A 15,000-nucleotide genomic window follows, 5' to 3' on the forward strand; every position below is an offset into this window, starting at 1 on the left:
AGAGAGAGAGAGAGAGAGAGAGAGAGAGAGAGAGAGAGACAGAGGCAGAGAGAAAGAGACAGAGAGAGAGGGGGAGGGGGAGGAAGAGAGTGGGAGAGAGAGAGAGGGGAGTTTCGATCCTACTTGCCAAGTCTCCCAGTATGTGCTTATAACCAATTCAGGTTCAAACACGCTGCCCTGGACACACACCTCAGCTAGTTGGGCTGTCTATCCAGGACAGTGGGTTAGCGGTCAGTGGTTAGAAAGAGAGAGACGTCGGTGTAGTGGTCTTACACCTACCAACTGAGTCGTTAAATCTTAATGGGACGAATGTATAGAGCCTGTGGGATGGTGCATATAAAAGATACCTTACTACTAATGGAAAAATGTAGCGGGTATCCTCTCTAAAACATCCAGTAGCCGATGGTTAGTAAGTCAATGTGCTCTAGTGGTGTCGTTAAACAAAGAAAAAACATCTTACATATCTATATATATATATATATATATATATATATATATATATATATATATATATATATATATATACATATATATATATATATATAAACACATGCGTTTAAAAAAAAAACAGGCTTCATAAATCCGGAACAGTATGATTGGGAGTTATGAACAGGAGTTATCGTTTAGCTAGATTCGCAGATCGGCACGCTTAGTGCCTTAAGGTGGCCGCATTCTTATCAATTTTTTAAAATTATATACTACTCAAAAGAATTTAAGGGTCAAAAATTTATAACCAAATAAGTTTTAGAGTGTATTAGATTGATGATGTACACCAAAAATTTAATTTATTGTTCCATATTTACAAAAAAACACAAATAAACGTCACTGTATACAAGAAAGTCACATGACATGCTGTCAAAGTTGAAGGTTGTCAAACATGGATTTTACACATTAGAACATTCGTTTAATAGTGTGTGAATCTACCCCTGGCGCGAATACACTCGACACATCGTTGCCTCATGCTGTTGATCAGACATCTGAAGAACTCTTGGGGAATGGCCTGCCACTCTGCCATAAGTTGACCAAGATCATGAAGGTTGGCCGGAGTGGCATGGTTATCCCGAACTCTTCTGCCTAATTCGTCCCAGGCGTTCTCTATTGGGGCCAAGTCAGGCGAATATGCTGGCCAACCCATCCTGGCGATACCTTGTTGTCTGAGAAAGTCCGTTACCACCCTGGCGCGGTGGGGTCTGGCATTGTCATCCTGCAGAACTGCCCCGCCGCCAATCTGCTGAAGGCCTGGGAGAACCAACGGCCGGATAATCTCATTCAGATAGCGGATTCCATTCAGATTGCCATCCACCACATAGAGGGGGGTCCTGTGGTGGATAGCGATGCCGCCCCACACCATGACGCTGCCACCACCGAACCGGTGACGTTGTCTAACGTTAACGTCAGCGAAGCGCTCCCCAGGACGTCTGTAGACACGAACCCGACCGTCGTTGAACTGGAGACTAAACCTGGACTCATCAGTGAACATCACTCGACCCCACTGAACACGTTGCCACCGCAGATGAAGCGTGCACCAGTGACTTCTGGCCGTTCTGTGATGTGGTAGGAGTGGTGGTCGAACAGCCTGGCGACGGCAGCGTAGATTATTGGCTCTCAGACGATTGCGTATGGTTTGATCAGACACTCGAGTTCCAGTCACAGTCCGCAGATTGTCACGTAATCGGCGTGCAGTGGTTGTGCGTTGACGTAGAGCCATATTGGTGATGTAGCGGTCCTCTCTATTTGTAGTGCTTCGGCGTCTTCCCGAACATGGACGATTTCGAACAGAATTCGTTGCTTGGTACCGTTGCCACATTCGGCCAACGACACCAAGTCTCAGAGCAACATTTCTTTGCGTATTGCCATCCTGAAGCCAAGCAATAGCCCTTCCTCGATCTTCGATAGTCAGTTGAAGTCGTACCATTGTCGAATTTGGAGTGTGCACCGTACACGAACGCAAGCTCCAATTATACGGAAATTCAGCATTGGGAACATGGAATACACGTGCAAAGCGTGCAAATGAAGCGCTTTGTGAAAAAGCAAGTTATGGGCACTTAGCAGACCTTTCGCTTTCGCCCTAATTTATATGCAAATGTAAGCATGTTTTCGCCATTAGAACTAGTCGACAGTGTCAATGACAGTGGATTTTAATTCATTTATGGGTTGCTTAGACCCACTTTCATCAAAATGGAACAATACCATGCGTGACATTATGGTCTAGCTAATATAATTGACATTCAGAAAATAATGTCGAAAATATCGTCTGACCCTTAAATTCTTTTGAGTAGTATATATTCGCCATGAAATGTATTAAGTGTAGCAGGCCGTTTAATCGCGAAAAGCGGAAACAAATTGTTGTGACGTCACCAACTACAGTCAGAGTGGTGATCTATCACTAGCCGCAACGATAACGGTGGTGTTGCGAAACCTCGCTAATACCCAACCAATAGCCGATGATTAATAAATCAATTTGCTCTAGTGGTGTCGGTAAACGAAACCAACGTTACCCTAATACCCAAGATTGCCGTACATTTCTCAATCCACACGACATTTAGAGGGACTATTCTGGGTGTTTAACTCTAACAAGACTTCCGTTTGGTGTCTAAACAAAATAAACACACATCCTGCTTTTCCTGATTTTTTTCTCTCCAAAACACTGCCTTACCTTAACATGTTTTCAATATAGGAAATTATACGGATACAATTAGGACCTTAATTGTTGAATGGTGTTTTGCCGAATTATTTGAAATTTCGTTTCGCCATTGGAAAAAATAATACATCCGTACGTACGAAATTACAAAAAACAAAAAACCCGGATATTGAGATATTACAACACATTACGATACATTCGTTATAGATATTTATATCCTAAACAAGAAAATAGTGTATTTGCTGAAAACGATTTAAAATGGCTACACACACACACAGGCCAGTCTCTTCAAAGGACGGCACACACAACTAGGAGATAAATGTCTTTCGTAAATTCCGCCTAAGATGTTCAGAACAAATTAATAATGTCATTAAACGATTAAAGTAATATTTCACGTCCTGTTTTGAAGGAAGTACTTTGCAAGGGCAAAAAGTAGATCCCAATATTGTAGGTGACTCCACGTGATTCATTTACAGTTATGGACTTACCTGTCATTAACTGTGGCAGCAGAAATAAAATTAGGGAGCAGTAATTGAGGGTGTTTTTCGGGTAAATAAAAGGATTCCTTTTAATATTTTTCTAGGGCTGCAAATGCTCCCGTGCGCACCCCACGCCTCAATATGTACATTTTTAAATTCATTATGCGAAGCTAGTTTGAGAGATGTAAATGTTGATCAACAAGGGGGGTGGGGGGGGGGGGGGGGGGGGGGGATGAAATGAAATGTGAAAACACACTACTCAACACATTTTAATTACGGTAACCTGGCGTCTTAACAAACTACAAATATTATTAGAGCGGAAAGCCAGAGTCGCCACTGCATAGGCTATTCGTTTCGATTGCCAGCAAGACGTCTTTTACACGTACCATCTCATAGACAGGATAGCACATAACATATCCTTTTTTTTTTTACACCATTTGAGGAGCACTGGCTGGAACGAGAAATAACAAAATGAATCGATCCCGGACTAACCGTATAACATGCGAGCGCTTTGCCACTGGGCTATGTCCCGTTCCTTGTAACAATAACGAGTTAAATACAAACTAAATATACGTGTTGTTACAATAGATCATCGCTGTATTACTTCTCGCGTGACAATAACAAATGAACGGTGTAATAACGAGTTAAATACAAACTAAATATACGTGTTGTTACAATAGATCATCGCTGTATTACTTCTCGCGTGACAATAACAAATGAACGGTGTAATAACGAGTTAAATACAAACTAAATATACGTGTTGTTACAATAGATCATCGCTGTATTACTTCTCGCGTGACAATAACAAATGAACGGTGTAATAACGAGTTAAATACAAACTAAATATACGTGTTGTTACAATAGATCATCGCTGTATTACCTCTCGCGTCCCAATAACAAATGAACGGTGTAATAACGAGTTAAATACAAACTAAATATACGTGTTGTTACAATAGATCATCGCTGTATTACTTCTCGCGTGACAATAACAAATGAACGGCGTAATAACGAGTTAAATACAAACTAAATATACGTGTTGTTACAATAGATCATCGCTGTATTACTTCTCGCGTGACAATAGCAAATGAACGGTGTAATAACGAGTTAAATACAAACTAAATATACGTGTTGTTACAATAGATCATCGCTGTATTACTTCTCGTGTGACCTGCCATGTTTGACATCCTGTTTGTTGTTGATAATCTAGTCACATAAACGGCAAACCCTCGCCGTTAATTATTAAAGCACAGGGACACACTGTTCGTCGTAACAAAACATGAGGACGAACTGGTTCCCTGTATACACACAGGCGTATGGGCTCCCATTTTTGTAGGTGGTGGGGGGTGGAGGGGGGGGGGGGCAGTGTGGCTTTTGCCCGAATTAAACAAAATTGTCCGAATCTAGATAACAACATTCATTGATATTAGTATTACTACTAAACTGCTATATATGTTTGCAAACCAATCGCTATGCACCTTTACATGGATTACGATTAATTTTGAGAGTAGAATGATGGAACTACATCAGGTTAGGTAATTTTTTCCCGAATATCGCTGTGACGGTACATGCTCTTAATTTCTTTTCGCCTGTGGCGTTATTAATTGGTTTAGAAGGCCGTGTGCAGTTCCAAATCCACTTAGCTAGGTGGGCAACTTGTTACGTAATACTTCTGCGCGATGGTCGTCTAATACACACCCAGCCCAGGTGCGGAGCCATGTGGCCAGTTGTTACGTAATACCTCTGAGAGTGCGGTTTTTACAACCGTGATTGGCGACGATGGCGTCATTAGGTCTGACGATCTGAGAAAAGAAATACCGCTTGGTCGCGGTGGAAATATCAGATAATAAGATTCGGTGCCGCGATTTACCCCCAGGCGATATTTCTGATTTATAATAAATAGCTAGTTTTTTTTAGATATCGAGGAGAAGCAAAAAGGACAGAACAAGGAAGGCTTCCCGGGAACGTTGTCCGTTTGGACTTTGGTAAATATTTTATTTCTGCTCTGTTGTATAACCTTGATGTGATTGATGTGACTTTAAATATTTTAATACTGTATTATACCAATATTCTTTAGACAGTGTCTTCGGTCATCTGACGAAGTAAATCGTAGTCTTACTGGTCTATATTTATACGAGTATTTGGTAATATAAAGCTTAGCCAGTCATCCTAGAAGCCCTAGGTAAACTGTAGGTTATTGTCTTTATTGTGATAGGTACCAGTATTAATTCTGTGTTACAAGGTTACTGAATGAGTAGTTAAGGGTTAATTAAAAATTAACCAGTTAGGAATAGTGTTGTAATTCCTTTATTAATTAAGTTCTCCTGGCAGCGTTTCTCAATTATCACACGTTACTGAACGAGTAGTAAGGGTTAATTAAAAATTAACCAGTTAGGAATAGAGTGGTAATTCCTTTATTAATTAACTTCTCCTAAGCGTTTCTCAATTATCACACGTGTGGGTGTTGTGTCACGGTGAAGTGATTCGCATATTGTGTAACCTAGACACCTAGAGATTAACTAATTAAGTGATCAGTTCTGGGTTGTTATTATTGTTGTTATTAATTAACTACTACGGCTGTACATTTGTCAGCGTAGGTTAATACAGATTCCAAAGTGTATTGTGTTTTTGTTGTGTTTTCTAGTGAACTAAACGTGCTATATTAATATATACTTATATAAGATCGTATCTCTGATCATACCTAGAGACGAGCCAAAGCGGTTTTGAACTGCCTGTTACAGAGAGATCTAATAGATATACAGTTAGGAGAGATATTTTGATAATCGTGTTTTATTCAGTTACGGGTATTATAGAATCCCCGTGACAATCGCTATCATTTTGCCCGAATATCTCTATCATTTTCCCCGAATATCTCTATCATTGCCCGAATCTGAGGTTTTACAAACATATCAAACTACGCAGCAATTAAATCGAAAGACAATATTTAACTTTACTTGCTTTTAAAACTGTGACTCAATTAAAACAAGAAAAAAATAACAAATAGTTGCCTGTCCAAAACAGCGTGCTTGAACCATAATATGATAGGAGTACGAAAACGAACTCTATGTTATGTTTGTGATGTATCAAACGTAAAAACACTTGAAATATATTTTGAATACGCACCACTCTACAACTTTTGGATAGATTGAGTTGTTGTATGCCACCGACCATTCCAATAAACGAATTGCAGCTGAAACGAAAAGTAATTAACATGTGTTATGATAGTGCCACATTTAACTAATTGTACATGCAGACAGACTGATATCTTTATGTACGTCTCACCTCATGAACAACATAATTACATTTAAACTAAACATTTAAAAGTACATACGCCATTCCATAGGGAATTATGATAGACGATATATACAATAAACAAATATTCACATTTATACTCAATTTAAAAACCAAAGATATTAGTACTAATATATGTACATATGGGTACGTCATCGTAATATTAAATAAGCTTTTGACAATAAACGAAACATACAAATTAATGACAAACATAAAAAGTCTCTACGTCTCTGTAGGGTTAAGAAACAGGTTTTGGCTGTTATGAAAGTAAGTTTTAGTTAAGACAGTAAAAACACATCTTATTAAAATGCGTGTTGATACAGAGTAAAACGGAGGTTTTCGTAAAGGCGGCAGTATGTAAAAACATGCAATTCATCCTCCACACACAGGTTAGGACATACAAGACATAGACGTTCGTCAGCAGGTACATTTTCATATCTACCCGTCTCTAGTAGTATTGGTGCTACACCACATCGACGCTTCGCTAGAGACCGTCTGTAGTGGCCGGGCATTAACATTTCAACGTATCTTTCAACGCCAAACCAGTTCTTAAATACGCGACAAGTCCTCAGTTTTTCAGTATTGTGATATAGAAATTCCCTCCATGAATCCATATGTGTTTCAAACAGTTGTTTTGCGGCATCATTAATTATATATTGAGGTAGCGGAATATCAATGTCACAAAACTGTTGCTGTAAACAGAATTGGTGCACATTAAAATTTCAATTTTTACACTTTTCAGATTGGAGTTTTTCTGTCCATATGGAAATACGTTTATTAAGTTTATTAATATCCATATTCACAAGTCTACTCCACTGGCGTAGTACCGTGCATATATGTTAAATATGGACCAATTAATCCACGCAGCACTCACAATCTTTGCATAATTAAGTTGCAATTATCGGAACACATTTTGTGGCTGAAACCAAGAGAGAAAAAATAAGAAGACTAACACACAATGAATACTTTCGTTGGAACGTCGCCATTATGCAATTTTGATAAGGGTCCTTTAAAAGACGCATGGATATAATAAAATGGTTACTGTGACATTTGACCGAAATAATAGACATATTGGCCACTTCTACAGATAAAGCAGCAATGGATCCCATAGAAAGGGAGACGTTTGATATACCAGTCGTGGAGCACTGGCTGGGACGGTGTAAGTCCAAATCCAATGACGGCGATCGATCCTGTAGTCTATCGCGGCTCAGTTGAGCGCTCAATCACTAAGCTACACCCATCCTACAGACAGAAAGAGACGTGCCATTCACAGTCTTCTCGGGAGTATATTCGAATACACACTCTCAAATACAGCCCCGTTAACGCAGCTAGAAATACAGACGAACGTTCAGGGGTGTAAGCGCTCGCGGTCGCTCGGCTGACTGCTATTTACCCCCAACACGTGCCTGAACCTCTTTTCGATATAGGCATGTTAATAAAGTAACAGCACTGTTCAGTAACAGTAGACCCAACATTAAATGAATATGATATGACATAGCATGGTGGTAACAGTCTGATTGTTCACGAGAGCTCACACCCCTGAACACGCCTCAGACTTTTTAAAAATTGTTTTGCTGATGATGATGTTATCTTACCCTCTCTCACTTTGAAGTCTGAGAATATTCCTGTGATGCGGCTGCGCGGGGACAAACCGGATGCACGTGCGATCCTCCCACGCCTTCATAGACTGTTTCAAAATCTCAATGTCGTCTTGTGCTGAAAGTACCATAAGGTCACTCTGAATGGAAACCACACTGAAATGTAACTAGTGCTGTGCAGTGTAGGGAGGGGAGTTCGTGCAGAGGGGGTGGCGGATGTCAACGAGTAAAACCGAAATTTAACGTCAATTTCAAAAACAACTTATTTAGGGCGTTTTCGCGCTTCCACGATAACGACACAGAAAAATCAGTTTCATTAGTGTTCATTTCATTTCGTTAGTTAGTGAGAGAGAGAGAGAGAGAGAGAGAGAGAGAGAGAGAGAGAGAGAGAGAGAGAGAGAGAGAGAGAGAGAGAGAGAGAGACAGAGAGAGAGAGGGACAGACAGAAAGAGAGAGAGAGAGAGAAAGAGAGAGAGAGAGAGAAAGAAAAGTGCATTTTTTAAAACGAAATAAAAAATAATTAATTTCAAAACATTAATTAAAAATAAAAAATTAATTAATTAATTAAAAACTAAAATCAAAATAATAATAACAAAATAAATATAATAAATCAATTGATAAGTAAGTAAGTAAGCAAATAAAATAGAAGCAGGGGGCGGAACAGTCGTCAATTTCGACTTGATTTGTAATACATTTACTTACAATAATCTTTAGTAATCTGGTACGGAATGATCGCACCAGGCCAGTGAGAACCCGGTCTAAGCAAAGCTTTCCGTCTGAATCGTCGGTTTCCGGAAATCCACGATGTCGCACTTTGTACCAATGAGTTGCTGTGTTAAACAAAAATAACCATATAACATTTGCAACTGAAGAGCATGTGTACTTAGTTGTGTCCCAGCACTGATAATATTGGAGGGTGTTCGAGAGACACTGTCATTGTTAATGCATGCCTAGTGAATTACCCCCACCCCACCCCACCAGTGGTATTTGGAGCGACCGCCAAACAGGGTTGGCAAGCAATGTCCACAGCAAAAGCTAATATTGTCTAAGTCAATTCTAACGCAAACTTTAAAAGTACATTATCAAAGCTGCGTAATGGAAGAAGAGGTTATTTTTTGTTTAACGACACCACTAGAGTACATTGATTTATTACTCATCGGCTACTGAATGTGTAACATTTGGTAATTCTGACATATTATAGTCTTGGAGAGAGAGAAGAAAAAACAGCTACATTGTTTTATTGGTAGCAAGGGATATTGTATACGCACCATCCCGCAGATAGGACAGCACATACCACGACCTTTGATATACTAGTCGTGGTGCACTGGTTGGAACGAGCTGCGTAATTGCTGCTTCCCGCCAAAAGTATTTATTAAATTTGCTCTGAAATGTAATTATTATACCTTCAGATATGTGCTCCAAAACATTACGGCTAACTAATTTAATTTACTCGTGGGGAAAATATTTGGAAAACAACCACATTTTGTTGGCTCCAACAACTAACGTGACGCTATGCCAGTAGGATGTTGCGGACAGATTGTTTGCTATCGTTGTACAACATAAAAAAGAGAAGTAAAGTTTGTTTTATTTAACGACGCCACTAGAGCACATTGATTTTTTATCTTATCATCGGCTATTGGACGTCAAACATATGGTCATTCTGATACTGTGGTTTAGAGGAAACCCGCTGTCGCCCCATAGGCTAATCTTTTACGACAGGCAGCAAGGGATCTTTTATTTGCGCTTCCCACAGGCAGGATAGCACAAACCATGGCCTTTGTTGAACCAGTTATGGATCACTGGTCGGTGCAAGTGGTTTACACCTACCCATTGAGCCTTGCGGAGCACTCACTCAGGGTTTGGAGTCGGTATCTGGATTAAAAATCCCATGCCTCGACTGGGATCCGAACCCAGTACCTACCAGCCTGTAGACCGATGGCCTAACCACGACGCCACCGAGGCCGGTATCCGTTGTACAACGCGTCTGACTCTGTCGGCTGCTGACAATCAACTTGTCAGATTTGTCGTCTCAACAATTTGATACGATTTTTTCGATGTGATAAGACAGGCATATAGACACATTAGAATTTGGATAGTTATTTATACCAATACTGTACTTGTGCGAGCTTGATTGATTCGTAGTCGTCTATCATAAACGTTTTTTTCACTAGAGCACATTGATTTATTAATAATCGGCTATTGATGTCAAACATTAGGTACTTTTGATATATAGTCTTAGAGAAGAAACCCGCTACATTTGTTTCCATTAGTAACAATGGATCATTTACATTCACAGTCTCACAGACAGAATAGCACATGTAACGGTCTCCGATATAGCAGTCGTGACTGGAATGAGAAAGAGCCCATTGTACCCACTGACGGGGATCGATCCCAAACTGACCGCGTATCAAGCGAGCGCTTTACCACTGGGCTACGTCCCACCCCTCGTTGATCCCAAATACATATACATGTAGCGATACTGCAAATGTGATACTGCATCTGTGATACTGCAACTGTGATACTGCAACTGCGATACTGCATCTGTGATACTGCATCTGTGATACTGCAACTGCGATACTGCAACTGTGATACTGCAACACTGATACTGCAACTGTGATACTGCATCTGTGATACTGCAACTGTGATACTGCATCTGTGATACTGCATCTGTGATACTGCAACTGCGATACTGCAACTGCGATACTGCAACTGCGATACTGCAACTGTGATACTGCATCCCTAATACAGACGAACTGCCATACTGACTCAATCGTAAAGGCAACCATAATTATACCGTCATTTGATGCACCGGTCAATGCAATTTTAAGATACACCGCGTGTACCCAGGTGCGGGTAAAGAGAAGTGGTAAAAAATAAGGGGGGGGGGGAGAGGCTCCTCACATTTGCTGACCGTTGGACGCGGAGGATAAAGAAACTGGCCGTATTGTTGATGTAAATACAAGCCTCGGAGGTGTCGTGGTTATGCCATAGGACATAAGGCTGGTAGGTACAGGGTTCGCAGCCCGATTTAACGACTTAATGGGTAGGGAAGAAATACTAATAAAAAGGTACCTACATGTGTATTTGGATAACAACTGGCTGTTTATAATTAGTGATATGCTTCAGAACCGAATGCTTGTGCTTATGGTTCACCCCTGATACTAATGGACTAATTTTGATTTAGTGGTGTCTTTAAACAAAAACAAACTATGTGTTCCCGTAGCTCTATGCCACCTCAGCGCTGTGTTCCCTCAGCTCTGTTTTACATCAGCTCTATGTTCTCTCAGCTCTGTGTTACTTCAGCTCTGTGTTCCCTCAGCTCTATGTTACCTCAGCTCTGTGTTACCTCAGCTCTATGTTCTCTCAGCTCTATGCTACCTCAGTTCTGTGTTACCTCAGCTCTATGTTCCCTCAGCTATGTATTCCCTCAGCTCTGTGTTACCTCAGCTCTGTGTTACCTCAGCTCTGTGTTACATCAGCTCTATGTTCCCTCAGCTCTGTGTTACCTCAGCTCTATGTTACCTCAGCTCTGTGTTACATCAGCTCTATGTTCTCTCAGCTCTGTGTTACCTCAGCTCTGTGTTCCGTCAGCTCTATGTTACCTCAGCTCTATGTTACCTCAGCTCTGTGTTCACTCGGCTCTATGTTCCCTCGGCTCTGTGTTCCCTCGGCTCTGTGTTCCCTCAGCTCTATGTCCCCTCAGCTCTGTGTTCCCTCAGCTCTATGTTCCCTCGGCTCTATGTCCCCTCGGCTCTGTGTTCCCTCGGCTCTGTGTTCCCTCGGCTCTATGTTACCTCAGCTCTGTGTCCCCTCAGCTCTGTGTTACCTCAGCTCTGTGTCCCCTCAGCTCTGTGTTCCCTCAAATCTATGTTACCTCAGCTCTATGTTACCTCAGCTCTATGTTCCCTCAGGTCTATGTTCTCTCAGCTCTATGTTCCATCAGGTCTATGTTACCTCAGCTCTATGTCTCCTCAGCTCTATGTTACCTCAGCTCTGTGTTACCTCAGCTCTATGTTCTCCCAGCTCCATGTTCCCTCAGGTCTATGTTCCCTCGGCTCTATCTTCCCTCAGCTCTATGTTCCGTAAGGGTTAATTATAGTGTTAACTGAGGGAACATAGAGCTGAGGGAACACTGACATGATTCCCCCTGCCGCAATGAAATAATCGTACATGGTGTATACGCCCAAAATACGTAAGCCGCAGACGCGACAGTCGTACCGCACGCACGCGCCGTATGCAGTCTGTATGAGCCTTTACTCACTCGTTGCCGTGGTAGTAGGCCCTGTACTCCGTGTTGGTTATCTTCATGTCGTACTCCAGAATCACAGTCCCGTCCGTCTGCACCGAGGCTCTGTCGTAACCTGTACATAGGGAATGTGGGGTTAGGTTGCACTCCACCACTAATTTTGCTTAAATAGGCTTTATAGAAATGTGTAAATAATGTTATGACTTATGCACTTTTTCTTCGCTATTCTCACCATGTAATGTAATAACGTGCTAAACATCATTGTGGGATGAACAAGTTTGTGGATTTAGGTTACACGCCATCACTGATTGTGTTTAAATAGTGTTTATAGAAATATGTAAATATAGGATTCGTCACGAATGTTTTTAATATGGAAAATATCAACCGAGTTATTAAATTATAAAGTATGCGATGTGAAAAAAATATCACATACATTGATTGCACTGAAAATATAAGATACTATATGATAAACAATGTAATGACTTTTTTTTATAAAGTGCATAAATAACAAGACCTATATGGAATGTGATAACGTGATGGATATCATCGCGAAATGACAATCCTGTGTGTTTAGGTTACACACCATCACTGACTTTGTTTAAATGGTTATTATATAGATAATGTTGGGTGTTTTTTTTTTTTAATGTTGAAAACATGACAAGACTCATGTGTAATTCTTCTGTGCTAAACACACTATATGATGTAATGACTAGACCGAGTACTCTGCCCTTCGAGAGTTAAACGGACGTTTAGACAGTTATGGTGGCTCTCTCTACCAGATATAACTCTATAGCGAAAACACGGAATGGCTACCTACAACCGGATAGGCAACGATTCCCTCTCTAATACAACACTAACCCTATGTTCGACGTTAAATACCATTCTAATGATGATGTCGAGTCAGCTGGTAACAACTATTTGACATATTGATCACTAATACACACACTCCAGGAAAAAAACCGTCAACACCTACACATTTATCCGAAACTTTGTCGAAAGAGGGTGTTGTCGGGTTTCTTCCCGTAATGTGTGAAAGACACGTCACAGAACAATCAATTTCAGGTGTCCTTTTGTATTGGCTGTATGGCTCAGGTGACCGGGTCATCACCATAAAGCAGCCAGTCACAAGTCTCAAAAGGTTATCTACAACGTAATAAGTCGGAGATGATATTTATCTACACGTTTGTTAGCCCGAGTACTCGGAGTGTAAAGGGCTAGACGGACATTTGGACAGATATTCAGCTCTACATATATGTCCAAATTTCCGTCTAGTCCACTACAGTCAGAGTACTCGGGCTACACGTGTGTGTGTGTGTATAAGGAATATCTTTCCTCACAGGAACCGATCCCCGATATTCACCAGTGTTAAAGATGCGATCTCACAATAATTGCACATTGACCAACATCATTCGGTTCCCAAACCTTTGACGGGAATCTATTGTTTGTGGCTTGGGTTACTATTATTATCATCATTATTTGTTCCCTCTGTCTTGTAATTTTCTAAGAAACGTTCATGGCCGATTTCGCTGAAATTTGGTGGGTAGTTTGGTACTTCGCGGTGATTGATTGTATTAAAAAAAAGTATGTGTATAGGTATGTTTATTGGCCTCTATCGTGAATTTTGTATAATGTCTTCTTGTACGGCAGTTTCTGTGAAACGTTTAGGTAAAACCTTTTGAAATTCCAGTATATTATTATTACTATTATTATTATTATTATTATTATTATTACTATTTGTTTACAAGAGTGACTGTTACCTCCCGAGTTGTTATACCCTCCGACAATATATTCGTCGATAGAACGCATCCCGCGAAGCTGATTCGGCAATGCAAAGCTTCTTGGCGATTCCAGCATGATGGGGTTGTTGGGGTAGTCGGCCTGCGAGTTTAACGGAGAGTGGGACTGCACCGCTTTCAACCCTGCCTGCCGTTTGGTCATTCTGGTTATATGCGCGCTGCTCTGTGGGGGAAACAACCAACACATTATTGTAAGAATCGACGGTGTCATGACACACACCACTAGAATTACCGCTGCTGTTTCACATGGCAGTTTTCTAACATCATAAAGCACAATACAAACATATTTAAAATCTGTTCAGTTAAACGGCACCATTAGAGCACATTGGTTTGTTAATCATCGGCTATTGGATGTGGAACGAGTTAGTTTTGACATATAATCCTAGAGAGGAAATCCGCAATATGTTTTCCCAATGGTACTTAGGGATCGTTTTTATGCACCATCCTACAGATAGGATAGCACATACCACAGTACCAGTCGTGGTGCACTGGCTACCTACATTTTTAATAAACATTCGTGTTATCCCTATAAATAATCACTGTCAAGTGTGTCGCTACGTTCCCAACGCTGTATATCACACTGTGTTAGAATACGGCCCAATTCTGTGTTTTAATGCGGAATAATACACGGGTATATGCCAGTGTAGTCTTCACGTGTCGAACAATTATGGATGATCCTTCTAAATGGTTAAATAATATTCTAAATGTATAGGCTACTCGTGTTTGTGGATTTACGTCTGATAAGTGATGGATTATTACCGTAAACATGGACAGCCAGCTTGGAGGTATAATATTACCACACTGACTCATACAGAATTGACATCAGTTCCTGAACAGACATCTAGAGAAAGTTTTGTTTGTTTTGTTTAAAGACATCACTAGAGCACATTGATTTATTTTTGTACGTCAAAATGTGTTTTACATATTGTCTTAGAGAGAAAATCCGCTACGT

At 40.6% G+C, this 15,000-nt stretch overlaps 1 protein-coding gene across 1 annotated transcript in view; it reads right to left on the bottom strand.

Moving 5' to 3' along the window:
- The window catches only part of LOC121376000 (blastula protease 10-like), a 29,873-nt gene that overhangs the window by 7,659 nt on the left and 7,214 nt on the right, over window positions 1-15,000 (bottom strand). The window contains exons 3-7 of the mRNA XM_041503755.1: window positions 14,010-14,211; window positions 12,268-12,367; window positions 8,709-8,836; window positions 8,004-8,124; window positions 6,241-6,307 (exon numbers count right to left, since the gene is read on the bottom strand). Coding sequence (XP_041359689.1) covers window positions 6,241-6,307; window positions 8,004-8,124; window positions 8,709-8,836; window positions 12,268-12,367; window positions 14,010-14,211 — 618 coding nt within the window. The remainder of the gene's footprint in view (window positions 1-6,240; window positions 6,308-8,003; window positions 8,125-8,708; window positions 8,837-12,267; window positions 12,368-14,009; window positions 14,212-15,000) is intronic.

The sequence above is a fragment of the Gigantopelta aegis genome, chromosome 1 (genome assembly GCF_016097555.1).
Source record: "Gigantopelta aegis isolate Gae_Host chromosome 1, Gae_host_genome, whole genome shotgun sequence".
Classification (NCBI taxonomy): Eukaryota; Metazoa; Mollusca; class Gastropoda; order Neomphalida; family Peltospiridae; genus Gigantopelta; species Gigantopelta aegis.